The 26,563-nt window shown below is 53.4% G+C and overlaps 12 protein-coding genes across 12 annotated transcripts; 6 read left to right on the top strand and 6 right to left on the bottom strand.

Annotated features, from left to right (window-relative positions):
• Positions 1–120: 120 nt before the first annotated feature.
• Positions 121–1,473, bottom strand: RHO25_000949 (uncharacterized protein; the record flags this gene model as incomplete). Its single annotated transcript, XM_023593556.2, has 2 exons — positions 121–636; positions 715–1,473. The coding sequence occupies 2 exons, from the start codon at positions 1,471–1,473 to the stop codon at positions 121–123; spliced, it is 1,275 nt and encodes a 424-aa protein (XP_023458318.1).
• Positions 1,474–1,923: 450 nt separating this feature from the next.
• Positions 1,924–4,105, top strand: RHO25_000948 (uncharacterized protein; the record flags this gene model as incomplete). Its single annotated transcript, XM_023593555.2, has 14 exons — positions 1,924–2,208; positions 2,258–2,339; positions 2,404–2,441; positions 2,501–2,546; positions 2,597–2,622; positions 2,682–2,709; positions 2,772–2,945; positions 3,005–3,093; positions 3,149–3,226; positions 3,285–3,383; positions 3,438–3,584; positions 3,638–3,909; positions 3,963–3,990; positions 4,040–4,105. 14 exons carry the CDS (start codon positions 1,924–1,926, stop codon positions 4,103–4,105), a joined length of 1,458 nt encoding a protein of 485 aa, XP_023458319.1.
• A 258-nt stretch (positions 4,106–4,363) lies between these two features.
• On the bottom strand, positions 4,364–5,271 carry RHO25_000947 (uncharacterized protein; the record flags this gene model as incomplete). The annotated part of the gene is made up of 2 exons (XM_023593554.1): positions 4,364–5,035; positions 5,107–5,271. The coding sequence occupies 2 exons, from the start codon at positions 5,269–5,271 to the stop codon at positions 4,364–4,366; spliced, it is 837 nt and encodes a 278-aa protein (XP_023458312.1).
• A 702-nt stretch (positions 5,272–5,973) lies between these two features.
• Positions 5,974–7,672, top strand: RHO25_000946 (uncharacterized protein; the record flags this gene model as incomplete). Its single annotated transcript, XM_023593553.1, has 6 exons — positions 5,974–6,038; positions 6,135–6,343; positions 6,518–6,649; positions 6,874–7,174; positions 7,254–7,289; positions 7,372–7,672. 6 exons carry the CDS (start codon positions 5,974–5,976, stop codon positions 7,670–7,672), a joined length of 1,044 nt encoding a protein of 347 aa, XP_023458313.1.
• Positions 7,673–7,927: 255 nt separating this feature from the next.
• RHO25_000945 (uncharacterized protein) lies at positions 7,928–9,239 on the bottom strand (the record flags this gene model as incomplete). The annotated part of the gene is made up of 3 exons (XM_023593552.2): positions 7,928–8,406; positions 8,464–8,898; positions 8,969–9,239. 3 exons carry the CDS (start codon positions 9,237–9,239, stop codon positions 7,928–7,930), a joined length of 1,185 nt encoding a protein of 394 aa, XP_023458314.1.
• A 1,302-nt stretch (positions 9,240–10,541) lies between these two features.
• On the top strand, positions 10,542–11,869 carry RHO25_000944 (uncharacterized protein; the record flags this gene model as incomplete). Its single annotated transcript, XM_023593551.1, has 3 exons — positions 10,542–11,321; positions 11,385–11,732; positions 11,783–11,869. The coding sequence occupies 3 exons, from the start codon at positions 10,542–10,544 to the stop codon at positions 11,867–11,869; spliced, it is 1,215 nt and encodes a 404-aa protein (XP_023458315.1).
• A 739-nt stretch (positions 11,870–12,608) lies between these two features.
• RHO25_000943 (uncharacterized protein) lies at positions 12,609–14,535 on the top strand (the record flags this gene model as incomplete). Its single annotated transcript, XM_065602064.1, has 8 exons — positions 12,609–12,758; positions 12,814–12,936; positions 12,986–13,013; positions 13,194–13,263; positions 13,316–13,638; positions 13,695–13,795; positions 13,845–14,154; positions 14,204–14,535. 8 exons carry the CDS (start codon positions 12,609–12,611, stop codon positions 14,533–14,535), a joined length of 1,437 nt encoding a protein of 478 aa, XP_065458136.1.
• Positions 14,536–14,816: 281 nt separating this feature from the next.
• Positions 14,817–16,897, top strand: RHO25_000942 (uncharacterized protein; the record flags this gene model as incomplete). The annotated part of the gene is made up of 3 exons (XM_023593549.1): positions 14,817–15,189; positions 15,261–16,012; positions 16,067–16,897. The coding sequence occupies 3 exons, from the start codon at positions 14,817–14,819 to the stop codon at positions 16,895–16,897; spliced, it is 1,956 nt and encodes a 651-aa protein (XP_023459530.1).
• A 129-nt stretch (positions 16,898–17,026) lies between these two features.
• RHO25_000941 (uncharacterized protein) lies at positions 17,027–18,921 on the bottom strand (the record flags this gene model as incomplete). Its single annotated transcript, XM_023593548.2, has 5 exons — positions 17,027–17,148; positions 17,207–17,311; positions 17,366–18,177; positions 18,227–18,269; positions 18,327–18,921. The coding sequence occupies 5 exons, from the start codon at positions 18,919–18,921 to the stop codon at positions 17,027–17,029; spliced, it is 1,677 nt and encodes a 558-aa protein (XP_023459529.1).
• Positions 18,922–19,484: 563 nt separating this feature from the next.
• On the bottom strand, positions 19,485–20,951 carry MRS2 (magnesium ion transporter; the record flags this gene model as incomplete). The annotated part of the gene is made up of 1 exon (XM_023593547.2): positions 19,485–20,951. One exon carries the CDS (start codon positions 20,949–20,951, stop codon positions 19,485–19,487), a length of 1,467 nt encoding a protein of 488 aa, XP_023459528.2.
• A 314-nt stretch (positions 20,952–21,265) lies between these two features.
• On the bottom strand, positions 21,266–21,922 carry RHO25_000939 (uncharacterized protein; the record flags this gene model as incomplete). The annotated part of the gene is made up of 1 exon (XM_023593546.2): positions 21,266–21,922. The coding sequence occupies one exon, from the start codon at positions 21,920–21,922 to the stop codon at positions 21,266–21,268; it is 657 nt and encodes a 218-aa protein (XP_023459527.1).
• A 1,605-nt stretch (positions 21,923–23,527) lies between these two features.
• Positions 23,528–26,262, top strand: RHO25_000938 (uncharacterized protein; the record flags this gene model as incomplete). The annotated part of the gene is made up of 5 exons (XM_023593545.2): positions 23,528–24,020; positions 24,069–24,313; positions 24,377–24,529; positions 24,581–24,663; positions 24,960–26,262. 5 exons carry the CDS (start codon positions 23,528–23,530, stop codon positions 26,260–26,262), a joined length of 2,277 nt encoding a protein of 758 aa, XP_023459526.1.
• Positions 26,263–26,563: the final 301 nt, after the last annotated feature.

Here is a 26,563-nt window from a genome sequence, read left to right as displayed (position 1 = left end):
TCAGCGAACCATATTGGTAACTTTCATAATAACAGCGTCAGGCCTCGATACCCAGCAAAGGCGTGTTCGCGATTATTCTATGATTCACATTTTGTTGCCACCTTGCTCTGTGCACTTCCCTTAAAGAGTTCTCTTCTCGTCTTGGAAGACACCAAAGTGCGCGTGGCCGTTGTCGTCAACATAAGCGCGGAACATTCCGCCGCAGTTGTGATCGTAGACGATGTGTCCGCGGTCTTCTATAAGCTCTATGCCTATGATTCCGCCCTCGCCTTCACCAGTTCGCTTCCACCTGTCCCCAGCTGATTGTTGTAGTTGGCCATGTGGCCCAGCAACTGCAGTGACAGCGTTCTGTAGCGAGATTTTTCTCGTAGATGTTTCCGCGTAGCGTGCAATAGCTGCTGCGGTTCTTGCAGCATTTGTCCGAAGAAAGCTGTCGCCGTTCCCAGTTCCTGACATTGCTACTGCTCGGAAGGTACTCTCAGGGGCCATGTCTAGTGCTGTATAGCTCGTGAAATTAGGCAAACATGCTTGCAGCCAACTTGTTGACAGGTTGTCTTCTTGTGGCTTTCTCTCTTGCCATTGCTCCGCCCAAAAGCCTGCGCCCAATGTAGGCGTGTCTCCAATCCGACCGGGCAGCTGTAGAGGCCATTAGTTCTGAACTCCAGGCTACGTTTGAATTACAGTGTCGAGGAATTGGTTTGCAACACGTCTTACCTTGTTGGTCAAACCACCAGTTGAGGTTGCTACGCAGAGCACGCCTGAGCTGTCAAGTACCACAGCGCCTACAGTACCCTGAGGTAGATAGTCACTGCCATTCCAGCTCGGATCGTCCCAAGTCTGTGGATCTACTTGCAACTCATCTTTCTCTGGGAGGGAATCGTCGCCATCGGCCAATTGCTTGTGCTTTCGGTAAGTGTCATTATCGTGCGGAAGACCAAGACCTATTCGGTGCTCATCCCATCTTCTTCGCGTCCAAAAGTAACTCGGCTTCACAGACTCCAAGCCCCAATCGTGGTTCAGACGATCGCAGGTCTCGCCTTCTAGCTGATTATGGGCGTGAGCACCACCACCATCGTCCAGCTCTCCTCGCAATAACATCTCTCTCGCCAGCTTGATCGGGCTTTTAGCCGTTCGTACTTTCATTACACCAACACCTCGCTTTCGGTATCCGGTGCTCACCATGACGGAAGCTTCGAGCTCGTGAGTGCCTTCTGTGGTAAACACTGCACCTCGTCCGGCGTTGAAGAGCGGATTCTCCTCGAGAAGTGAGACTGCATATGTGGCAACATCGAGTGCAGATGCTTGAGGGTTCGGAAGCTGCGCCCGTGCACGCTTGAGGATGGAGAGAAGAGCATGGCGGTAGACTTGATACGATTCTGGTGACAAGTTCTGTCGAGTTATGTTTCCCGCGCCGCCGTGTATGATGATACGCGGGGCGACGGGAGACGGCTTTTCTGGTCGTTGGTATTGCATGTTTGCTTGTACTTATATATGTAGCGTTGCCATGATGATTGCGTAGAGATCGATGTCGTCCAACGGAGTGGAGTTGCGATGTCGGCTGAAACTTCATCCGGAAAGAGGACGCAATTTCCTTGCCCGACTTTGCTCCTTCATCTCTCCGCGATGAAATGTCAACAAGAAACGAGTCGATGACTGGCCCAATGCTTTGACGAACAACAGTCATGCCTAGCAGCACGTGAACTCGTGTCGCTGGGACTGCGGAAAGCTTTCCGGCGATGGAGCAGGACACCGCAGACGTCGCAAAGCAGCACGAACGCAGGATGCCATCAGTGGCCGCAGCTGTGCGGGGTGCTCCATTGCCACGGATATGATCAGCTAAATACATGCAATGAGCTACACGCTCAGGCTGCTCGCTCATTTAAACCTTCCCCCTAGTTTCTGAATACGACATCCGAACTAAACATGTCGTACCAAACCAATCTGTTCATCAACGGCAAATATGTCCCCTCCTCCAGTGGAGAGACGTTGACCATCCACAGCCCCAACGATGATTCTTTGGTCACAGACAAGATCCAAGCTGCCAGCGAAGCCGATGTCGATACCGCTGTAGCAGCTGCCAAAGCTGCTTTCCCGCAATGGCGAGATACTGCTGGTCACAAGCGGGCCGCCATTATGCTGAAGTTCGCCGACCTGCTTGAGGCGAATGTCGACAAATTGGCTCAATTGGAATCTGTTGCCATGGGTCAAGTATGTCGAACGAGTTTCGACGGCGCAGCAAATCAGCTAATCGACTTAGCCCGTTTCCGTGGCGAAGCGTATGATTCTTGGCCCAGTCGCTCTGTGGAGGTATTATGCAGGCTACTCTGGCAAGGTTGCTGGTGAGGATATTTCACATTCTTTCGGACGAGTTGGGTAGAGCTGCTGACTTCTGATCAACAACAGGTGAATCGTTCCCGCCTGATGAGGACGGTACATACAAGGTCGGTAGCAGCAAAACTCGCAGCAAATCCGGTCGATCAATTTTAATGTTGTGGTCCAGATCGTGCAATACGAGCCTCTTGGTGTTTGTGCGGGCATCTGCGCCTGTGAGATTGAAAGTGCGCCTTCACTATGAATGACCGACTGACCTTGACAGGGAACGGCACGCATGTCTTAGCTGCTGTGGGTGTCTTCACATACTTGCGCCCCGAGTTCAGATGACTGACGTTACATGAAAATAGTGGAAGATGGCACCCGCAATGGCAGCAGGTGAGTAACGACAATAGTCCCCAGAATGGGCTCGCACAGCTGAGACATGAGTTGTATTGCAGGCAACACTTTCGCCCTGAAGAGCAGTGAAAAGAGTCCACTTGGCACTTGTGCTTATGGAGATCTCCTAAACGAAGCCGGCTTCCCTCCGGGAGTGATAAATATCTTGACGGGCGATGGAAAGGTTGGATCACTTCTCGCACATCACATGCAGGTCAGCAAGATCGCCTTTACAGGTCAGTCCTTGTGTCCGCTAGTCCTTCTCTCCGCCTTCGCCATGCTGATTGCGCATCAGGATCTGCACCAGCCGGAAGAGCAGTAATGGCAGCAGCAGCCAAGTCCAATTTGAAGAAAGTCAGCCTCGAATTGGGCGGCAAGAGTCCGGTACAATCGTCAGCCGCTCTGGCATCACGGGTGAAAACTGACTTTGTGGTACTAGGCCTTGATCTTCGATGACGCTGATCTTGAAAATGCTGTAGAACATAGTTCTACAAGTTTCTTACGAAACTCTGGGCAGGTGAGCGATAGCCACCTGCCTGACTCTCGCGCGTTCGATTTGAGCTGATGGTTTACAGATCTGCTTCGCCGCATCTCGCGTCTTGGTGCAAGAGAACATTGCACCTAAATTCATCGAGGCGATCAAGGTGGCCTTCGAAGGCGCAGAGAAGCAGATGGTATGAGACATTCTCACCTCACCGTACATGGCTCTGCGTGCTGACGATTCACAGGGTGATCCTTCTCTTGCCGATACTGCATTTGGACCGCTCGCCGACAAAAAGCAATTTGAACGTGTCATGTCGTTCCTCACAGGAGCGCGTGAAGAGGGCGTTCAGGTTTTGGTTGGAGGAGAGCGCAAAGGCGATAAGGGCACCTTCGTAAATCACGCTCAGACCCGTAATCTTGTTCGTTGCTGACATTGATATTCTAGGTCAAGCCAACAGTCTTCCTGAATCCCGATATAACTTCGAAAGTTTACACCGACGAGATTTTCGGTCCTGCCATCTCAGTCCGCACTTTCAAGGACGAAGATGAGGCGGTCGAACTCGCAAATGCTACAACGTATGGTCTAGGCTCTACGGTATACACTTCAGACGTCGCACGAGCGTTGCGAGTCGCTGGCAAACTCGAAGCTGGCACAGTTGGCATCAATTCCGCTTTCAACACCAGCCCACAAACGCCCTTTGGCGGATATAAGCAAAGGTTGGTGATCGCGTATAGAGAACCATTGATGTGACACGACTGACACTTTTCAGCGGATATGGGCGTGAAAGTGGTCCAGAGGTAAGTATACACTTCGCGATGATGCCGATGGAGGCTAACAATGGTGCAGGGTCTGAAGGAGTATCTGCAACCGAAGACGATCCACATCAACATGAATGTTCCGAAGAAGAGATAAAATCTCGTGACTTGGCCACCTACAGAAGTGGTATTTGTATTGTGTCTGCACAATCCAAGAAAGTTGGTGAGGAAAGAGGACATTCCGAGCATGCGTTTGCTCAGCCAAGATTTATGCATCACGATAGGTAAAACGCATATACTTGACGCCTCACCATCGGCTGCAGCTGTCGCCTCTCGAAATGCGACTTGATTCACACATAGCCTTCTGTCTGGCCCATCCAACGGCTCTTCTCCCGCAATCTGGAACCAGCCGGCGTTATTGCAAGACAATTTGAAACGTTATGCGATGCCATCCATGTGCTTCTTCGAGCTCCTCCCAACCCTCCTGCTGCTTCACTGAAGCATCCAAATTGGTACCCGTCCTCTCGCCGACTAGTTCGACCATCTTCTGAAAAGACGCCACATCGTGCCGAAACATGTTCCCAGACCGGATATTTGCAGGATGCTGTACCTCTTTGGCTTTCTTCACAGCAGTCTGTCTACCAAACAGCATTGACCCAGCCTTTGGCTTCAGTAACCGCACAGCTCGAGACACAGCCTCCACCTGGTCATCCCAAGAGAATAAATGAAAGAACGAGGCCGCATGAATAATGTCGAATTGTCTCCCGGCGAGACCACCAACATCCTCGCCGAAGAAATCTCCAGACACAAAGTTCGCGGCTAACTTGTCACGGTCCTTGAACAATTGGAAGCCCAGATGAATGAAACCTGGCTCCAATTCACTACCAAAGACATTCGATGCCGGCGCGCCATCATGGATGAGTTTCCGAATATTATGTCCAAAGCAACATGCCAAATCCAACAACGTTTCTCCCTCACGCAGGCGATCCAGTACTTGTGCATAATTCTCCGACTTGCTGACGCTGAATTCGAGAAAATAGTAATTTCCCACGCATGGGTATTTGAAGACTTTCCAGGCCTCATCGCGCTATTGTTCGAACTTGTTCAGTGGCGGATCTAAAAGTAAAGCACTCATGGCACGAGAAAAGGTCAACGTACCACTTTGCGAACATGCGAGACGACTTCATCTTCGGGCACGCCGCTGTAATTCACAAGGACCTCGCGCGCCGGGCCGTTTATATGAGGATCACCCGGGGTGAAGTATACTCCGAGGTTTGTCGATTCGGTGTGTTCGTCGACCTTTGTGAGTGGCAAGGTCGGCATTGCCTTTTTCTTGTAGGTAGAGTATTCGCAGTTAAGATCACGACCTAGGAAGGTTGTATCTGGTACTATTGGCCATTTGGTTGTGCACTGACAGTCGCCGCAGAACGTGCTCCTTGCTAATCCCAGTGCTCCCGGTATGAATCGAATTGCTCCACCTAGAAGCCGGTCGCGAGGCCAATCTGTCGTTTAGGGTACCGATCAACTGATCTACACGTGGAGCTAGATCACTTGGAAGCCGAGTAGACTCAGACTCAAACCCTGTGCCAATTGGGAAGGATAATATTGCTCTGTGCCTCGAAGCGCTCAATTGTACCACTACATGTGGGGCTAACGAGGTCGACTTACGTGGGTCATGGTGTGAGGTATAGTCAGCATTAGCACGAGCTGGGACATTCTGATACACTCTACAGTAAAATCTTCAGTGAGCATCCTGCCTTCGGCTCGTGGAACAGGTTCCGATATGCTCTCATCTTCGGCAAGTCGCGCGTATTGCCCAAGCGACGAGCGAGCCATTCGTCATCACAGTGCACGCGTCTTTGTACTGGCTTGATTCACTCGAGAACATATTTACCTGCTTGCTCGACACATCTTGCTGGCTGCTCTTTCCGCTGAATTCTCAAAATTGTGAACTTGCCTTAAAACTCATCGCCATCGCGAGCAGGACTGCAGTGTTGACCAGCTCACCTCGACGTATGCTGGAATATGCGCGTACTGGTGACTGGAGGTGGAGGCTACCTAGCCGGCCATATCATTAATCAATTACTTCGGTGGGTCGGAGTCGATCGCGCATCTCTGGGTTCCATTATTGAGCCTTCTTCTTTTTGCTAGAGATCGGAGCTGACTAGTTGTTTACTTTTCCACAGGCGAGGGCATAGTGTCGTGACCACCGCGCGCACGAAAACCAAAGCCGAGAAATTGAAGAAGCGCTACGCAGAATTGGATCACGCTGTCTTCGACGTGGTCATCGTGGAAGACATTGCGAAAGAAGGGGCATTCGACGAAGCGGTTGTCTCTTCACCACCATTCGACGGCGTCTGTCATCCCACATCGCCGTTTCATTTTGCGGTAACTGGTACGTCAAGTCAAGCGATTCAAGCTCTCCCATCTGAGTCTAGTGGCATACTAACTCCCTGCTTCCCTCGTGCAGATATTCAGAAAGGTGTCGATCTCCTCAGTCCCTCCCAGGCATGCTCGGTGTTGATCGCAACCAGACGAGGGCAGAACGGAGCTAACGAGAGTGTCGCAGAACTGCTTGACCCTGCCATCATCGGCACCACTGGGATTCTCAGATCCATCAAGGCACATGCACCAAGTGTGCGGCGCGTGGTCATCACCTCGTCGCTAGCGGCAATGATTCATCCATGGCAAGGTGCTTGGCGTAAGTGGTGATCCCTGCGCGCCGTTTTTCGCGGAACCCAGTCCTGATTGCTGCATGCACTGTCATCGATGGGGCCTTGACCTGGTCTATGGGTCTACCTCGCTTTCTAGCAGAGACCTGTCGCGTGTTGCAGCGAGGGACAGGATGTGTCTCCCACTGTGCAACCTACTCATCTGTCTTCGCTTAAAGCGTATACTGACTAGCTCCGATGCAATGAACAGCAGGGAACTATCCAGGCCATACGTACACTGAAGCCGACTGGAACCCGATCACGGCTGAGCAAGCATTCCAGGACCCCCTATGTGGATACCGCTTCTCAAAGAAGCAGGCGGAGCAAGCAGCCTGGAGTTTCGTTGCAGAGGATCCAGCGCTGAACTTTACTTTACAAACGATTTGTCCTCCGCTGATGCTCGGACCGACTGCTTCTGGTGATCTCTGGGATGGCAATCTAGCGAATGTCAACGAAAGCTTGAAGCGTGTTAGAGATATTTGCTTTGGCAAAGCACGGGCCGACAACGAAATACCGTGAGACCGCTGCCTTCCATTGTGCACATTTGGATGTCAAACGTGGCCGGTGAGCCTTGGCTGACTCCCTTCTTTGCAGGCCGAATGGAGCGAGCTTTATCTTCACCGACGTGCGGTAAGTGTGTGGAATGAAGGTTCCCGGTCAGACCCCGGAGGCTATGCTTCAGAAAGCTGACCTTGCTCCTGCATCGTTACAGTGACGCCGCGCATTACCATGTACTTGCCCTGGAGAGAGCAGACGACGTTTCGGAGCGATACTTCATTCCGACTGGCTGGTTTGCCAACGAGGATATTGTGCGTATTGCCCGAGAGAATTTTCCTGACCTTGCAGACAGTCTGCCACTTCCTGGCACCCCCGGAGGCTCGTGGCCAAAAGACGGAATGTATACGATCGATAACTCAAAGACGCGGAGCGCATTTCCGACCTTTGTCGACTTCCGGTCGCTAGAGGAATGTATTATTGATACAGTACAGAGCCTAAAGGCTGTGGTTGCATGATGCTCTCATTTTGGGTACAATCCTTGGCTCAAACGCCAGGCGAGGTAGTGTGCGAATGCTTGCATCTCCATGTTCAACAAGTTCAAAGCCAGCGTATGGTGCTGCTTAATAACCAATGCTGCCGAGTGTCTGTAAGCACATCCCTCCGGAAGATGTGTCGCCTGTTGGTGTGCACTTCTTGAGCACATGATATGTCACTCCAGTGCTCCTCGTTGGTCTAAGCCCCCGATCCTCGAGTGCTGTTTGTGTAACCGATCAATCCAAAGGGAAACCTTTTCGCTCCCAATCTCTCCACTCCTGCACCGCGTGTCGTAACGTGGCGATCAAACGGGGCAAGCGTCGTGCGGCGCTGCCCTCACTATCTCCGAGCGCAGCAGACGGATCCCCAGCCAAGACGGTGTAGTACGCTGTAATCATGCTGTCCAAGTCCGGAAAACCTGCAACTTTGGCTTGTTCGGCAACGTATCTCAGGCGATCCTCCACCGATGCACCACTGCTCAAATGCGATGAATGGGGAGGGATTTCCGCAGACGCCATGCTGGATGATCGGTAGGAGTCATCTGGCGAGTTGATGCCAGACAATGAAGGTAAAAAATCAGGCGTCAAAGATGAGCCTGATGGGGGAGAGCCGGGCCTGCTCGCTGAACTCACAGCAGTCGATGTCATCGGCTGAGCGTCTTGGAAAGTCACAGCGTCCATGGAGTGCGGTTGCCGAGTATGTTGTCCATGAATGTCTGAAAGCTCACGTTAGTCTAGGATGCGCCTTGATGGCCCGAGATAAATGCACTTGCCTCTGAAATAGTCAAAGCACGGAGTCTGGTCACCAAAGGGCGTTGACTGCATCTGTAGACTGTGGAGGGACATGTCGTTTGACATGTCTTGCGCCATGGTCGATGGCACAGCATTGCTGTTGAGGAGAGCGAATGTTGCTAAGCCGTGTGAGGCTTGAGATGCGCCCTCCATGGTGATCGGCCTCAGGACTGCATGGGGATGATCGTGCGGCGCACTGGGTGGGGTGTTTGACACCATATTGGCAGTGGGCGCACCAGAGTGGAAGCTGGAGCCAAGTTGCGAATCTCGCGTGGTGGTGAAGAGAGCGTTGGTGTTGAACGTGTCTGGACTTAACACGTGGGCGTTGGCGTCCATATTTTGCACACTGTGTTTCGTCCCCTCGAGCTGTTCGACTTTGGCTTGCAGTTCTTCCACGCGAGCCTTCATGCGTTGTCCTAAGCACGCCATGTCAGTGGGAGGGCATGCCAGGCCAAGCAGGGAGGATGAAGAGGGGGAGGAACACACTGTAGGAGCGCTGGGCCACTCGATTCTGCATGCGTTTCTTGGCCTTGCGGTCGGCTGTGTGCGACCAGTCGTCGGCGAGGGCGTCGTGATCCTGCTGTACGGCATCCGGCCTTGCGCAGGGAGGCTCGCTGTCCGCTCGATGCTCAGCCATTCGTAATATAGCTTGACCACAGTTCTCGGAGGCGTAAAGGCAGGCGTATTGGTCAGCGGAGGGGCCAGTGTTGAGAATGGGAGCAGGACTTGGGCGAGGTGCGTTGGAGATCAAGATCATGGACGATAATCATTGTGGACAGGCACATGCGGAGTAGTTGTGTTGATGTGCAGCCCCATGGCGGGCGGACTGGCTCGCGTCACGGTTCCTCACGCAGCGCTTCAGCCGTAAGGCGCCGACCAAGGGTGCGACGAGCAATCGTCAGTGTCGTGCAGGATTTGAGGAGCCTGAAGCAGTTAGAGTTGAGAGTGGCAGGGGTGCGGCGCGATGGATTGCAGATGTTGGCGCCGCTCGTCAATGGGGAAGGCGTAGTACAGCGACCTGGCAGATCTGCGGCAGGAGCAGACACCGCTCGACGGCCGGCCAGGGAGGAGCATTGCACTTGTGGGCGGAGGAGTGCCCATGTCGTCCCCTGCAGATGGCGAGAAGGAGCAGGAGCCGGGGGGTCCTGCGCCACGCCAATATCGATGCGCCGCTGCCTGGGACGCGCGTGCAGGTCGGTGGTGGTGGTGTCAGATCAGCCTTCATCTGGCGCAGAGCTTAAAATCAGCCGGCCAAGCACAACCAGCAGCAACAGCAGCAACAACAACACCTCCCGCACTTCCGCCGCCGCGCGATGACCAGATCATGAAAGGGTCGTGTATGCGAAGGTCTGTCACGAGACGCCGGCGCGCCAACATGGCCCTGCGCACTAGCCGGCACCAAGCACCACGAAGCATACCCGCCAACGTGTCGCCCATGCACGAATGCGGCCACTGAACCAACCTCCATTCGGCAGCGCTTGGAGAGGAGCAGCGATGAACATCCGGATACGCATCTGGCTTTCATCTGTAATGTGCTGAAGAGCATGCCATACAGAGCCACTCCTCCACTCGTCATCTACCACGACCTCTTGTTGCTCGTGTATCTCCTGCATCCCAGCTCGCATGCTACGCTGTTGAGTCCGGCAGCTGCGCGAGAGCAATGCTGCCTTCTCGACATGACGCTCGCCCGCAGTAGCATGGCCTTTTGTGCCAGCGCCATCAGGTGGGAATAGCTCGCTGACACTCTGGGACACCCAGCCGGGCCTCCTCCAGACCGCTGGCACCCACCCATTCGTGCAGGCCAACACTCACACTTCTTCGGTGACCGACTTCCTGGTCGTCTTTGAACCCTGAGGGTTCCTGGAAGCACCCGCTGATCGAGCATCGCTGCATGCTGCTTTGCTGGGACCGCACTTCCGCAACGACTCCCTCTTAACTTCCGGGACTGCGGCAGGGCTATCGAGGTGAACTACACCGCTGCCTCAGATCTCCTGCACCGCCATCGACGCACCCACGGCCCCTCTTGCCCTCCCACGCCTCGACCCTTCTCCTTCTACTCATGCCTGAGCGTACCAGTAGCGGCGGAGCCGCAAGAAGTCGAGAGACCGTCAAACTCCGGGACAGTTGCGAAATATGTGCCAGCGCCAAGGTCCGATGCAGTAAAGAGAAGCCATCCTGCTCCCGATGCATCAATCGTGGCTTGAAATGCGAGTACGGCCTATCACGGCGCAACGGTCGGTCAGCGACCAACAACAACAGCAGCAGCAGCAATCGCGACCAAGATCAGAGCTATGGCACACATGTGAAGCCTCCAGTGGCGCCAGTGCGGCGAGACAGCGGAGACCAGAATCGCCAGATTGAATGGACGACGGACATGGTCGATGTGTCCACAGAGGATCCTCACCTTACCGCCCTATCACAACCTATGCCACACTCGATGCCTACTTATCCGCAAACCGCTCCTATGAGCGTCCCGTTCACGCAAGAAGTACCAGACCTCAATGTCTCGATGCTACCGAACGAAACCAACATGGATCTTTTCATGATGAATAGCGATGTAACGACGTGGACCGACATCCAGCCGCCATGGGCAGCCGCCGCGTGTGAGCCGGACCATTGTTGCTTGAACACGGCGCTCGACCTACTACGTCAATTAAGTATAACGGAAGCGTCCAAAGCGTGCCCGAGACGTGGTATGCCTGAGCAAATCCCGCCTCCCACGCTCGAAATGGCTGCTACCATGAATCGGACAATCATTGCTTCTTTGAATACTATCCTTGGTTGTTCTTGCTCACTAAACGGAAATCTACTGACGATCATCTCCTTGGTCACTTTCAAGGTCAGTGGTGCCAGCTGCAAGAGATTGGCAAATACGTGCATTCACTGACCGTGCTCTGTACAGCTCATTGCGTGGTGCGCGTCAGCTGCGAAGAATACTCCTCGTGCTGACTCTCCCATGGCAACGGCAGAGACAATGGGCTCGAATGCGCCCATAGCACTCAAGGACCTGCTTCGCAGCCCTCCAGCAGGGCTTGACGGTCTCATGGATGCTGTGGGTGCCACTGGCAACGAGCAGATACAGGCCGCGGCACAGACGGTGCTCGACGATCTCTACCGAGTACAAGATCTCGTCAACCTGTTTTCACAGCGACTGAACATGGCTCGGCGAAGGAGAAGCGCCGTGGGTGGAGGGTCAGCAGGCTCTGACATACAAGCCGCCATGTACAATACTTCGACAACATTGAGTGAGGTAAGTCAATCGTTCCACACGCTGTGGGCTCGGCAACTGACGCTCATCAGTCGGTCTCGGCGCAGCTCGAAAGTGATTTACGGCGACGCCTTCGGGCTGTCAGCTTTGAGACGGTACAGATTCTGCTACGTGGGTGATTTTCTCATCAACAGGGATGTTACTAGGCCCTCTTTCTTGCGAACGGCGTTTGTGGGTTTTGCTTCTATTCCAGAGGTGCGAGTTCAGCTACTACGACGTGGCGGCTGGTTCCTCTGCACACAAGAGCGCGGGATTTCTAGAGCGGAAAGCACAGGCATCAGATTGTGCCTGCGATAAGCAACAGAAATCAACCCAGTGCCGTTCGCCCTGCATTCGTCACGATCAGCCAGGCACGTGTATCGCCTCGTGGTCTGAATGAGGTGAGGTGCACAATAAGCCGACACGCGACAGCCAGATAAGGTTCTGGCGAATGAAAAACGCCCTTGCATACACTGGTTGGAGCATCATCGTCTACTCTGCAGCATTCTGGCCCTGGTGGAACGGAATCGTAAACATCTCAGGAAGAGGAGGCAGTAAGATCTCGACCAAAATAAAGTTCTGACTCGGCTCTCGACCACCACTGCCAAAGAAATTTGACTCGGCTCTCGAATAGCGCCCCATTCTGCTTCATAGTGCCAGTCTCACATATCGGCCTTATCTTTCTACACATCTTTTCTCCACTGACTCGGCCCAGGTCAGCCTAGATGTCGTTTCCCCGCAAAGTCGTGGCTATCGTTACAATGGAGAAGATAGTACAATGGAGATAGGCCGGGGTACTAAAGATATAGAATATCCTCGTAACGACCACGACTCCTGTGTGAATTCCAGAAAAATCGCTCCGGTCTTTCACATATTGCCATGACTGACGACAAGAAGGATCCGCAGACTGCCACGTCTGAGCAGGGGAATGATTTGGAGCTGACCATCACTACCAAAGAAGGTCTTGTCATCGACGCTCCTGTACAACATGGCGGCGAGCTCAAGCGCAATCTCGCGCAGAGGCATCTGGTGCGTGTGTGAGCATATCTGATCGTGGTCGAACTTTGCTCACGCCGTGATGTAGCTCATGCTTGCCGTTGGTGGTGTGATTGGCCCCGGATACTTCGTTGGAATGGGCAATGGGCTTTCCTCGGCGGGTCCAGCGGGTCTGCTCATCTGCTTCAGTATAGTCGGAACATTGCTATATGTAATTTGTCTGTTCGTTCAGTGGAGCCGACATTTCTGACAAGTTTTAGGCCGTGATGCAGTCCATTGGAGAATTGGGTGCTTTCATCCCTGTCGCGGGCAGTTTCACTCATTACACCTACCGATTTATCGATCCATGCTGGGCTTTTGCGTTGGGGTGGAACTATTGGCTGCTGTGGGCAGGAATCATCATGCTGAATACAGTGAGCTTGAGCGATGTATCTTGGGTACGAGAAGGACGAGACTAACTCACACCAGACAATCTGGGCCTCGTTCTGACTTTCTGGGATACCGCCATGCCGCGATGGGGCTGGATCATGGTCTTCTGGTAGGATGTCCAACCTTGAAGTGCAGTTCGTGCTTCCTGACAACGCGTACAGGGTCATATTCATGGCTTTCACCTTCCTTGGTGTAAAGTCTTTTGGAGAGGCAGAATTTTGGCTTGCTTCCATCAAAGTTCTGTTCATACTGATCTTCTTCATCTGCGCCATCCTCATATCGACTGGAGTGATTGGAGGCGAAAAGATCGGATTCAAGTTCTACCGTGATCCCGGACCGTTCGCCGACGGCGTCAAAGGTGTTTTCAAGATTTTTGTCTTCGCCGCTCTCCAGTATTCTGGCACCGAGATGGTTGGTCTGACTGCGGGAGAGTCTGCGAACCCCAGCAAAGACGTGCCCAAGGCGGTGAAGAGCGTGGTTTGGCGTAAGTTCATGGGGTATAGCATACACTCGAGACCATGAAGCTAAAGCATACCGCAGGAATCGTGGTCATATTCCTGGGAGGTATCTTTTTCCTCACCATCACTGTGCCATTCAATGATCCCAACCTTCTCAATGCCGCCAACAAGACGGCACGCTCGGTATGCTTGCCTATGACACCATTTAGACATCTGACTGACGTTCGAAAAGCCATTCGTCATCGCCTTCACTCGGGTTGGCGTCAATGCAGGCGCTCACGCAGTGAACGCAGTGATTGTCATTACCATTCTCTCTGCGGTCAACGCCGCACTTTACGTGGGATCCAGAACGCTGTACGGCCTCGCTGTGGAGAAACAAGCACCCAGAATCTTCGCCATGACCAATTCGAGGGGTGTGCCCGTTTATGCGTACGTCTTCATGAACACAGTCGGATTTCTGTCATTGCTCAACCTTGCCTCGGGAGCGGGCCAGTTTTACACCTGGGTCGTCAGCATGACCGGCGTCGCGACGTTTATCACTTGTAAGCACATCCTTCCTAGTCGTACCGCATCGCTAACCAAGCTCGTCAGGGGGCTGCATCTGCCTCTGCCACATTCGCATGCGGCAGGCGCTTAGTAAGCAAGGCATCTCCACCGATGTCCTGCCCTTTTGTGCACCTGGATATCCCTATGTCCCTTGGACAGGCTTCATCACTTGTGTTGGATTTGTGTTCTTGCAGGGCTGGACGACTTTTGCTCCGTGGGACTTGCAGGCGTTCTTCATGAACTATATCGTCATCGCTCTCTTCCTGGTGTTGGGTGTAGGTTGGAAAATCGTGTATCGTACGGAATGGGTACAGCCCGGACGTGCAAACCTGGAGGACTGCAGACGTGGAATGGTTGTGCATGGGCATGGGGTGTGACATCGACAATTGCAACTCATGTGCACCTCGTGAATGAACAGCAGAATTGGCCTGCGCGTGACTTCCCGATCTACACCCGTCAGCTTTGTCTTGGCACGGGAAGAGCAGCCGGAGCACTTGCCGGCTCGCCTCCGCCTGTGAACATCACGCTCTCAGCATCAGCACCGACCTGCGGTATATAGGACGCAACGAACGTAGGCCATGATTTTGTCTCACAACTGATAATTCCGATCAATTTCGGTCATCATCTCCCTCTTTCCCTGACTGATCGCTTATCAGAGATGCAGTTCCATCTCAATGGCTTCCAGGGCTCCGGAGATCCGAATGTGACACAGTTCGAAAGCCAAGAACCTGACTTTCAATCCAGTCTACCAGAAGAAGTCGATGTACTGATTGTAGGAGCCGGGCCTGCCGGCCAATTGCTCGGCGCTCAAATGGCCCAATTTCCGGACATCACAACCCGGATCGTGGAGTCCAAGTCGGGAAGGTTGCAGCAAGGCCAAGCCGATGGCCTACAGTGTCGAACGATCGAGATCTTTGAGGCTTTCGGATTCAGTGAGCGTGTCCTGAAGGAAGCATATTGGGTCAATGAAACAACATTTTGGTCGCCGACGGAGGATGGCAGTGGCTTGCGACGAAGTGGGAGGATTAGAGGTGAGTAACTGATCTTGAACAGCTTGCGGCGCTTTTCGCGAGAGCAGGGAACTGATCTTTGATGATCGCAGACACAGAAGAAGGACTGTCCGAATTTCCGCATGTAATCTTGAATCAGGCTCGACTCCACGATCTGTGGCTGGATGCTATGAAACAATCTCCAACCAGACTTGAGCCATCGTATAGTCGCAAAGTCACGGATCTGATCATACCGCAAGATCAAGGCCCAATTACTGTGACACTGGAACGTCTGGATGAAGCTCATAAAGGTCAGCAGGAAGTGGTGCGCGCCAAATACGTTGTGGGATGCGATGGCTCAAGAAGCGGCATCCGCAGGAAGCTGGGGCTGGAGATGAAAGGCGATTACCAGAACCAGGCCTGGGGCGTCCTCGATGCACTCATCGTTACTGACTTCCCTGATGCGCGATTGAAGACAGTGATCCACTCTGCAGACCAAGGCAGTATTCTCATCATTCCCCGTGAAGGTGGTTATCTCTCAAGATTTTACATCGAGCTCGACAAAGTAAAAGAAGGGAATCGAATGGATCGATCAGCGGTCACAGCAGAGGCACTGGTAGACCGAGCCAAGCGCATATTTGCTCCATACAGTTTCGATGTGCGGCAAATTGCTTACTGGTCAGTTTATGAGGTTGGTCAAAGACTTACGGATCACTTTGACGATGTTCCCAAAACAGAACAGCATCTCCGTGACCCGCGAGTTTTCATCACCGGAGATGCGTGCCATACGCACAGCGCGAAAGCCGGCCAAGGCATGAATGTCTCTATGAACGACAGTTTCAACCTGGGGTGGAAGCTGGCTCATGTGAGTATTTTTATGCACACGCTTGTCTTTACAGGGTAAGCTAACATGACAAAGGTTCTGCGTGGTCTCTCACCCGCAAAATTGTTGCATACCTACTCGCAGGAAAGACAAGCAATAGCACAAATGCTAATCGACTTCGATCGCGAAATGTCGCGAATGTTCGCAGCTAAGCCGAAGAACAAGGCTGACAAAGAAGACAAAGAGTACGTGGATCCAGCCGTATTTCAGGAGAGCTTTCAACGTCAAGGTCGCTTTATGGCTGGCGTCGAGACGCGATATCTTCCCGGGCCACTCACAAGTTTCAACACAACATATCAGCATCTCGCAACAGGCTTCCAGCTAGGAACTAGATTCCAGTCCGTACAAGTCGTTCGTGTCGCAGATGCCAAACCTGTCCAGCTCAGCCATAATGCTATGAAAGCAGACGGACGATGGCGTATTGTCATTTTTGGTGACGAGAACAATCCTACCTCTCCTTCATCACCTGTGGTTGGCATCTGCGACTACTTGGAAAAGAAGCTGATTCCGAGCCTGACGCCTCACGGAGCTGACATCGATTCGGTCATCGATGTCCGAGCAGTGTTCCAACAGCCCCGACAGACTCTTGAAATTACCGCCTTGCCATCATTGCTTCTACCGGCGAAAGGGAAGCTTGGCCTGCAAGACTATGAAAAGGCCTTCACAGATGAGCCTAGTTATGGTTTTGGCTTTGGGGAGATCTATAAAACCAGAGGTGTCGATCGACAAGGCTGTATCATTGTGGTGCGGCCGGATCAATACGTCAGTGCTGTAATCCCGTTAGCAACAGAAGCGACTGGTATGCTTGACGAATTCTTTGGAGGTTTTATGAATCGCGTAGCTCCAGACACTAATGGATTCCATTGACCATGGACGAAATAAAGTGAACGGACCTGCAAGACGATATTTGCAAGAGGTGCCCAGCGATCGACTTTGCACTAGACATCCGTATAGATTGCCACACCGCAAAATGAAACCTGCACAAATATCTGCAACCTAAGCTTTGCCATGAACTGCCTCGCCCATGTATTTCGCCAAAGCCATCATCTTCTCTTCTTGCAATCTTCTACCTACGAGCTGTATCGAAACATGAGCGCCATCATATATTTCTGGGTCGTCTACAGATATTGCGTCAGCTTCGCATGGAGAATTGAAAAGTGCTCGATGGATACTTACAGATATCCTGCGTCTTCTGATCAGTTTCATTGACAGCCTGAAAGTTCTCGAACTTTTTGTCAATGTTCTTGTCCACATTCGTAATCGGAACCACGACGCTTGTGTCTAGGCGCAGTAGTGTCAGCGGACAGTGTTGAGGAAACAGGCACATCTACTCACAATCTAGTAAATTCACCCAGAGAGTATAGTTGTAGTATGTGAATGCTTTCGGTCGTGCGGCAGGGAAAGGCGCAACGGGGCAAATGACTGCATCAACAGGTCGTCCAGTATTCGTCAGCGCGGCTGTGCTATTCCAGTAATCCATGTACTCCTTCTGTGCGTTGCGTTTAGTGATATTCGTTGCCATGACTTCTGATGCATTAGCTTGTGTACCACGAGCCACGAGAACCTGCTCGGCCATGTCTTCTCCCGATAGATCGATGTCTTTGAAGACATCTGCGCCTCCGTCAAGATTGTAGCACTTGACGCAGATATCAGCCAGCTTGGAGTGTTCGGGAGTAGGTTTCCATTCGATGACTTGATGGCCGAGTTTCTCCATTGCTTTTACTGCCGTGTCGATTGCCCTCGCCACTGGTGGAGTTGGGCTGCATGCTCCATCGTGGCGCAGAACTGCGAAGGAGAGCTTTGTACTCAGGCGACGCACTGGATCAGAGACTGCGAGCTCAGCGTCGTCTCGCCATGGGATCTCGTGCGTGAGGGGATCGGTCAGCCATGGTTTGGTACTCAGCACCGCTTGAGTGACGAGCTTCAATCCATCTGCAGTTGTGGCAAGTGGACCCACGACACTGAGAATGCTGTTCTGGCCATCCATACTATTTGCCATGCCTTGATATGGCAATCGACCGGAACTCGGACGGAGACCAAAGAGGCCGTTGAACGCTGATGGGATTCGAATCGATCCGCCAATGTCTGTTCCGAAACCCACTACACTTCCTCGAGCACCGATCAGGGCACCTTCACCCCCAGATGACCTAATAAAGAGTTAGCTGGGGCATTTCTAGAGCAGTTGTCTCACCTTACCCGCCTGAGCTAAGTAGTCTGTTCCGGGAATTCAGAGTATAACCTAAGCGACCATTGAGCCTTGCGAACGCCAGGTACACTCAAGTCCTTGCGATCTTACCTATAATATTGTTCACTGTCTCACCCGTCATTAAAGAGTGAGGGACACTCGTCTTGACGTACAACACAGCTCCAAGCGATCTGAACTCTCGAACCATTTCAGATTCGAAATTTCTCTCCTTGCCGGTACCCTTTTCTCCTTGGAACGAGCCAATCCAACCGACATATCCCATATGCGTCTCGACTCCCTTGACATGAAATTGGTCCTTCAAGGATATAGGCAAGCCATGCAGCATGCCAACGCCCTTCTTGTGCTGAGCATAGTACTGATCGAGAGCCTCGGCCTGGGTAATAGCTGCATCGAAGAATATCTCATGCAGACAGTTCAGTAACTGATGAGCTATTGCAGCTCGGTGACAAAAAGCCTTGGTAATCTCGACGGCAGTCCATTTGCCGCTTGCTGCATTGTTCACAATCTGCAGAGCATCGCTCTCTGTGATCTGAATCTCTCGCTCGCTGAGGAACTGGTGAATGTACGCCCCAGTCACGTCCCGTTGCTCTTCGGGCGAGGGAATGCTTGCCAACCTCCATTCTGCCGGGATCAGGTCAAGAACTGATTGAGCCTTTTCTTTTGCAATCTGTCGCCAATCTGCCATGTTGAATGTTAGCTTGTGTGGCTTGTGTGACCAGCACTCTCAGAATGTATGATCAAAAGGTCAAACTTGAGGAAGATAAAGGGATATCTTATCTGCCATGCGAAAAGCATACAGATACACGCCCTTGTTCATTGACATGTCGTCTTTCCTAACCCACTCATCATGCATGATGCTGATTTGCGGGGCTAAAGTGGTGCAGAGGGGTCGCAGCGCCGCATTCCGCGTCACCTGAAGCGACGGCCAGGATGAATACCGCACCAAGATGTATACAATGCGCTTCCTGTTAAGAAATTCTGAGTTTCGAGCTTGTACTTTGGCTTGCTTCTTGAGGCTGGTGTTTGCAGCTTCGCAAGTGTGGAAGACCGATCCGAGCCGGAGAGTCACAATGCGCCCGGAGCAACAGGTCGCTGGTTTGCTGCATGTTCTGGCAGAACAATATATACACGTAACTGTGGTGCAAAACCACATTATGCTATGCTGTAGTAAGAGTCAAGATGCCCCCAAAACGCCTCGCTAGACCCAGCACGATAATTCTACAAAAAGCATCAAGGATGCCACGAACCTCATCTCATCGTTCTCAGCGCGAGCGGAGGCGCAGATTTTGTTGCGTCGCCGTGCATGTGCTTCAAGCGCTCGTTCTGTGCGACCTTCCATGATCTCAGACCCTCAGCTTTCTTGATGCCGGCAACTGCTTCAGCGAGTGGCTTCTCGCCATCATTGCGTCCTTCAACCTCACTCCAGCGGCCCCTTGAGCTCCGGGCATTGTTCTTTATTACGCCTCCCTCGCCCCACATAGAAAGTCTCTGCACTTTGCGGAGCTTCTTGAGACCCCACCAGCATGCTCCGATCGAGAGCACAGTTGATGCGGCGGTTACACCGAAGAAGCCTAGGTTCGACTCTTCGATGAAGTTTTCCAGATTCATTCCGTACAGCGCGGCGATGAACATGCCGGCACTGATGCCCAAGGTCCCGATGCTGAACTTCAGATCGAGAAGCATGAGGCTGTTGCGGTTCGCATCCAGAATGGCACGAACGATCTCCTCTGTGTTTCGGATGGCGCTGACGATGTTAGATGAGACTTGCACAATCTCGTCTGCCACTTTGTGATACGATTCCAAGAGCAGTTCCACCTCTTCATGATTGTCATCCTCCCTTTCTGTCCCAGCAGCTTTTTCGGTGAGGTACATGCGGGCTAGATCATCGTCCGCTTCCAATAAATCGTCGATCGCATCGCGCACCAGGCGAGCCTTCTGTTCAAATGTGCCCAGCTTCTTCGAGTAGATGAGCAGATGTCGTAGCTTGTCACGATCAATATCCTCTTCCAATTCTCGCAGCACTCGCACCACAGGTTCCCTCACCCCCTCGAACTCGCTTTCGAGCCCACTGGTAACGCTGATGAGGACCGCTTCGAGGGCTCGGAATTCGTAAGGCAGATTCCCCGCAGCACTTGTCGTCTGCTTTTGCCGGAGCTTGCCCTCCAGATCGTACATGAACAGACTTTGTGCGTAGGAATCGGTGGAGCCATAGACATCGAAGACCAGAACGCGGTTGTGCTTGATCAGGCACCGCAGATGCAGTAAATTGATCAAGATGGCCGAGGGTCGGACCAGAATGTGTGGCAGCACGCTGCTATCGATCTTGCGCAAATCGCGCGGTAGCAGCGAATACTTCTGAATGAGCTCGCTTTTGCGGAACTCGCCATTAACCAGCGTAACATTGCCATTCTCGTCGAATTCGGTGCAGCGTAGCTTCAACTCGTTGCTGGGCTTGATGATCCTGCCGCCCAGTCCAGCATTGTCGTCCAGGAAGCCGGCAAGTGGAGGCAGATTGTCGTTGGCGGCAGGCTTTGCTGCGCTCCGTGACTGTCGCAGCCGCCGCCAGAAGGTCTCTTGATGGTGCGGCGAGGATGCGTAGGTGCGACGCTGTATTCTATCGTGGTCGCTGCGCGCGATTTGTGAACGTCGCTGGACGTGTCCCGTTGACGCTGTGAAGGTTCGCGATTGCAAAGGCGCGGCGGAGCGCCTCGTCATCGCGGGAGGGCATGCATGGGCAGGCGCATCGAGGAGATTGCGCAGCAGGTGCAGACATGCGGTCGAAGGTGCGGTGCGGCCATGGAGTGCCACCATGTCGATACTGTCACATTCTTGCTGCTAGGCAGAGCCGCCAAAAGTTCTCGGTGAAGCATCGTCACTTGCAGGGCAGTGCGGAACGAAGCCGCGCGTATATAGACGAGAGTCATCACCATACATTTAGGACATATACTCTTCGCTTTGGAGATCGAATTTGCACAGAGCATGACCAGCATGCTGAGCAGTTAGTTACATCGCTCGTCCTACGGGGGAAGTCACTTCTGCCATTGACCAAGCGCAACGACCTTTGACCACCCTGAGATACGCTCGTCTGTCACCGTTGTTCCAACACAATCAGTCAGATAATTCTCGAAGCTCGTCTGACTCCCATCAGCCAGAGCTGCAACGTGGCTGGCATCACATTGCGTTGAAATGAACCAGGCAGCACTAGCAAAGCTCCATTTGTCTGTGTTGATCAAATCCAGGAGCTGCGCCGGGCCTTGTGCACTTGCAGCTGCCACACGATCCTGCGTGATGTTCGCATCGTTGCCATTTGCAACGATCCATGCCGCATACTTTTCGTTGAATGCAGGCGATTGCATGTTGCGTGTGCCTTGGCCGGCGACCCCTGGATAGTGATTGATCTTGTACTTGAAGTCGCCTGATTCGAAAAGCATAATCGCTACCAGCGCTGCCTGGGCGCCAAAGGATTCGATGTTGAAGACGTGGAACGATTCGGCAATGTTTGGTGCTGCTATGCTTGCTGCAGCGCATTCAGCGGGATAGTCGGCGCCATCGCAAGATGCGGTGTCGGGCGCAATGGTTGTGAGATCCTTGGCTGTGATGCAAGCCGTATGCCTGCGAGCCAGCGGGTGTGCGAACACGGCGGCGGTCAGAGCTATGGTGCTCGCAAGAGTTGAAGTGAGCAACATTGTGTGCTGATGGGTGGTAGCTATTGCTGGGCGTGCAAGAAGAACGAGTCCTTGTGGCTTTCCGAGGGGTGGACGCTGTTGATCGAGAGTACCGTGGAGGAAAGGAAGGACGTTAGCAGATTCGTACAGAAGAAATATAAGGGAAGGTCAGAAGAGCAGTGAATGAAGAGAGGAGTTCATTCACGAAGGAGTGTCAGCCTTACTTGCAGGAGACGATGGGTCCAGCGCTGAAACATGTAGGAGAACATGCAGATCAAATGCCATCTTGAGCAGCTCCTGAACACCGCGCAGTACAGTGTCTGTGAATTTCTTCGAGTAGCCGCGTAGTGCTGTGCTACTAGCATCGCAGAACGCGTGCAGAGGACGTCTGTTCGTCTCATGTCTTGTCGCGAGCACGCGAGCGTGTCAGACTAGCAAACAGGTACGATGCTGCTGCTCCATGTGATTGGCCACTGTCGATCGTGGCGGCGACATGCTTGGGAACAGCAGCACCGCACAGCACATGCTGCTGACATCTGCTTCTAAATGTGACAGAGGGGTATGCGTGGTGGTAGCAAGCAGTCCGAAGGTCCGTCTCCACTTCCACTGAGCTCGCACGCTCCATCCCAGAAATCCTCAAATTTTTGAGCGCCGTCTGTGACCTTCTGCGAAAGTGAACACGGTGTCACTACTCTTCAATGCCAGTCGTCATCCGGCCCGTGTCGCATGTACGCGCAGGCTGCGCTTTCAAACGGACGCGGATTTCCAATCAACCAATCCTTCCGAACCTAGCCTGCGGGCCTGAACCGGTGAAGGGTGGCTATGGCTCATTCAGGCACCCATGGGGCCGCTGTGTGCTGCGCTGGACGGAGGGAGCGACGACGCTGGTTTGAGCGAGGATGCGACTGAAGCTCTTTATACGACAGCAGCGGAGCAGGCTTCTGTCACTGCATGAAGGCGCTGCGAGCGAGCGGAGCGGAACACTCAAGAAGCCCGACGGACGCGGACACAGCTGGAAGGCGCAGTCGAAGAAGTGGCCCAGAATTGCGGCACGTCCCGCGCGTGGACTTCAGGCAGCAGCGCAACGCAGACGCCAGGCCGTGGTGGTATGTGAGCAGCGTGCACTCCTCCGCCGACCCTCACCACGCAATCGTCCGGTTCGTGTCTGAAAACCGGGCCATTGAATATTCTCCCTCGCTCTCGCCAGCGTTCGCAACACCACTCCCTCACGACAATCCGCCGCCCGCCGATACCAACTGCTCTTGGCAGACGACGACAGCCCAGCGCCCTCCCCTCCCAATCCTGCTGCGCCGCCCTGTCTCGAGCGCTCGCCGTGCGCACATCAACAGTATACTCGCGCTGCTACACACAGACGTGCTGGGCGGGCGTGTCAGATCACGATAGCGGGGGACGCGCCTCTCTCAGACCATCGAGGCCGCCCTCTAGCTCGCCCTCCCGGAGCTGCGTCTGCTCTGCAGTATACTGCACGGCAGCGGCCATACGTAAGTTGTGACTCACCCCAATACATGCAGTCTGCGATCGCACTCCTAACCCGTGATAGGTCGCCGCCCTTGACGAGTCATCCCGGCCTGTACATATCCTCGAATCACTGCGACCGCCGCCAACATGTCGGCCGCCACGAACCCGCGCCGCCGTCCTGCCAGGGCCACCGACCCTTCTACCTCTCTGGCCGACTCGTTTCAGAACATGTCCATCCGAAAAGGTGACACCTTCCACCCCAACAGCAACACAAGCAAGAGCGCTTTTTGGGACCCGCTAGAGTCGAGATTGAGCACCCCGGCCATGCCCATGCGCTCCTCAACCTCTCCCAAGTCTCTTGAGGATCTCTTGATCGGCGCCGGCGAGCGTCGTGTCACTCAGCTGCTTCACCGTGTCGACGAAGCTGTGGCTGCCCAGTCCACTGTCGCCCTAGGCAATGTCCTGAGTGAGCCCGAAGTGCTGCCCGTTCCCACGCTGGTAGCGGACCAGCCCACGGGGCAGCGATCGGCTCCGACAAATCGAACACGACACCACAGCCATTCGTCTGATAGTGGCATTGGCTCCTCCATCGCAGATTCCACGGAATCAATAGCGACCGCCAAGAATTCATCCCGCATCGGTGAGCCCCGCAATGGACAGTACCTTGCGCCCGCTGACAGTATAATAGCTACTGGAGCGCCCTCTTCTCCTGGCTCACAGTCGTTCTCTAGCATATCGGAAGCTGCTGATGAGGAACGCTGCTTGAGCAAATACGCGGGCGAGCAAATCCACAAGCACATCGTGCAGCCTATCCTCAAGGAGCCCGCGCTTTCGGATTTCCACGAACTCATCAAGAGTGTTCCCACCAGAATTGGCGACAAAGAAATCAAGAACCTCCGCGACCTCGAGAAAACCCTCATCTTCCTCGCACCGGTAAGTACCCGCATCCGTGCCCATTCGGATCGCACATTTACTCATCGGCGTTCTGGCGTAAAGGATTATTCGGTTTCTCCTTCGAAATATCTGCAGTTTTGCGAGCGAACGATTCGCGTCCTCCACACCACGGTTACGACCCTTCACGAGTCCGACCAGCGAGCACCGACCGATCGACCGTACACGCAGGGTTACTTCTTCGATTTGGTTGAGCAGGTTCGTTCAACTGCGCCCATTGGGTTGGCGCATACTGACTCACAGTCACAGATTCGGCGCTACGCCACGATCCTGGCAGCTACCAGAGAACAGCAAGCCAAGCAGGAGAAGTCCGATACGATGGATGTGACCAAGTAAGTACAATCGCATTGGCTCTATTGTTGATTCGCGAGATCCAGCCTGCACCAGATTTCAATAGGCAGAATCTTCGCTGCTATTGTCCTATTGTGCTATTGTGCTATTGTGCTCTGAATAGCTACGCGGCCGCCAGGCAGCTACGCGCAGCTTCATCATCAAAAAGCGACCACCCCCCCCAACATTCGCATCCAACGCAACCGCCAATTGCTTTACCATCCACCCCCATCTCAGACACACACCGAGTCGTTTGAACAGCAACAATGGCACCGTGTGCTAACTACGACGTGAACAGGGACTCTACTGTCTCACTCCATGGCGGTTTGAGTCAGAATGGCAAGCCGGCACAGCTTGTGCATACCACACCCGAGGGCAAAGTGATTTCTCTTGCGACTGGAGAAGAGATCTCTGAGGAGGAATTAGCATCAGGAAACATGAAGCGCGCGGCGATCGACGTGGATGAGGAAGATGCTCTACGCTCTATGGCTCGCCGCAAGAAGAATGCGAAGCCTGAGATTCACACTTGCGAGCTCTGCAACAAAGAGTTTAAGCGCCCGTGTGATCTGACCAAGCACGTGAAAACGCACGAACGACCCTGGAAATGTTCCGAGCAAGATTGCAAGTACCACGAATTTGGCTGGCCAACGGAGAAAGAACGCGATCGCCACGTGAACGACAAGCACTCGGCGGCGCCTTCACTGTACCACTGCATGTTCAAGCCTTGCCCATACACCTCGAAGCGTGAATCCAACTGCAAGCAGCACATGGAGAAAGCACACGGCTGGGACTACGTCCGCTCGAAGAGCAATGGAAAGGGCAAGAGCTCGAAAGTCGTTCGACTGCCACACGGCTCTGTTCCACCATCGCCGGCATCTACGATGCTCACTCCACTTACACCAATCGCGCCATCTCCATCTTCTCACACGTACAGCGAAACGTCCCGGCGCTCATCAATGGCGCCGCCTCCTGTGGCTGGCCCTAGCAACTACAACACTCCTGCCTATGGCAACACACCAGCATCCGAGTTCCTGGGCCACTTCAACATGAACTACACCGGCGAGTTCGACTTCAATGACATGGCAAACTTTCCGACGTCTGCTTTCCCTATCACACCAGCGATGAGCGACGATCGTCGGACCTCTGCCAGTGTTTCCAGCAATGCACACTACGAGCACAGCACCTTTGGGGAAACGTCGCCAGCTCATTTCATGTTCACCGACAACGACTTCGCCTTTCCTGACAATTGGCAGGCCTTTACTCCAGATTCGAGCATCGCCGGACCGGGTTCTTCGGCCACACACATCTCGCCTGCTGCACAAATGGAGCAGACCTTCACCGAAGACGCATTCATGGAGGATAATTACGGAGACTTTTCGGCTGGAACAACAGGAGACTTCACTCTCTTCAGCAATTCCGCCCCAGTAGCGACGACTGGTGACATGTTCCCTAACATGACAACCAGCAGCTGGGGTAATGTTCCCGCAAACTTCGAGCAGCAATTCCACGGACCTCCGGCTCTTCCGAACGGTGGCACCAATGCTGCCCTGGCTGAGCTCTTTCCGGAGCTTACCGAAGACCATTCGAAGTCCACTTATTGAAGGCCCACGACTTTGAGCTTGACGTGGCCAGACCTTCAAGTCAGCTAGGTTGCGGTCGCCATTTTCATGGCATGATGCATTGATACGATACGACTTTTATGTGATACTATGAACGGTACGGTAGAAGGTGCTCGGCATCTCCTGGACCTTGGGCGGTGAATTGTGGCGTAGCGTTGGGAGGAAATCGACACGACTCTTCTTCACACCAGATTGAACGAGAGGTTACGTTACTGGTCTGCGCTAGATACTGAAAACCAATCAGACTTTTCAAATTATGCTTACTCTTCGTCTGTCCAGCATG

Source organism: Cercospora beticola, chromosome 1 (genome assembly GCF_033473495.1).
Source record: "Cercospora beticola chromosome 1, complete sequence".
Taxonomy (NCBI): Eukaryota; Fungi; Ascomycota; class Dothideomycetes; order Mycosphaerellales; family Mycosphaerellaceae; genus Cercospora; species Cercospora beticola.
The sequence above is the reverse complement of the archived record's forward strand: the minus strand, read 5'-3'. Positions and strand labels throughout refer to the sequence as shown.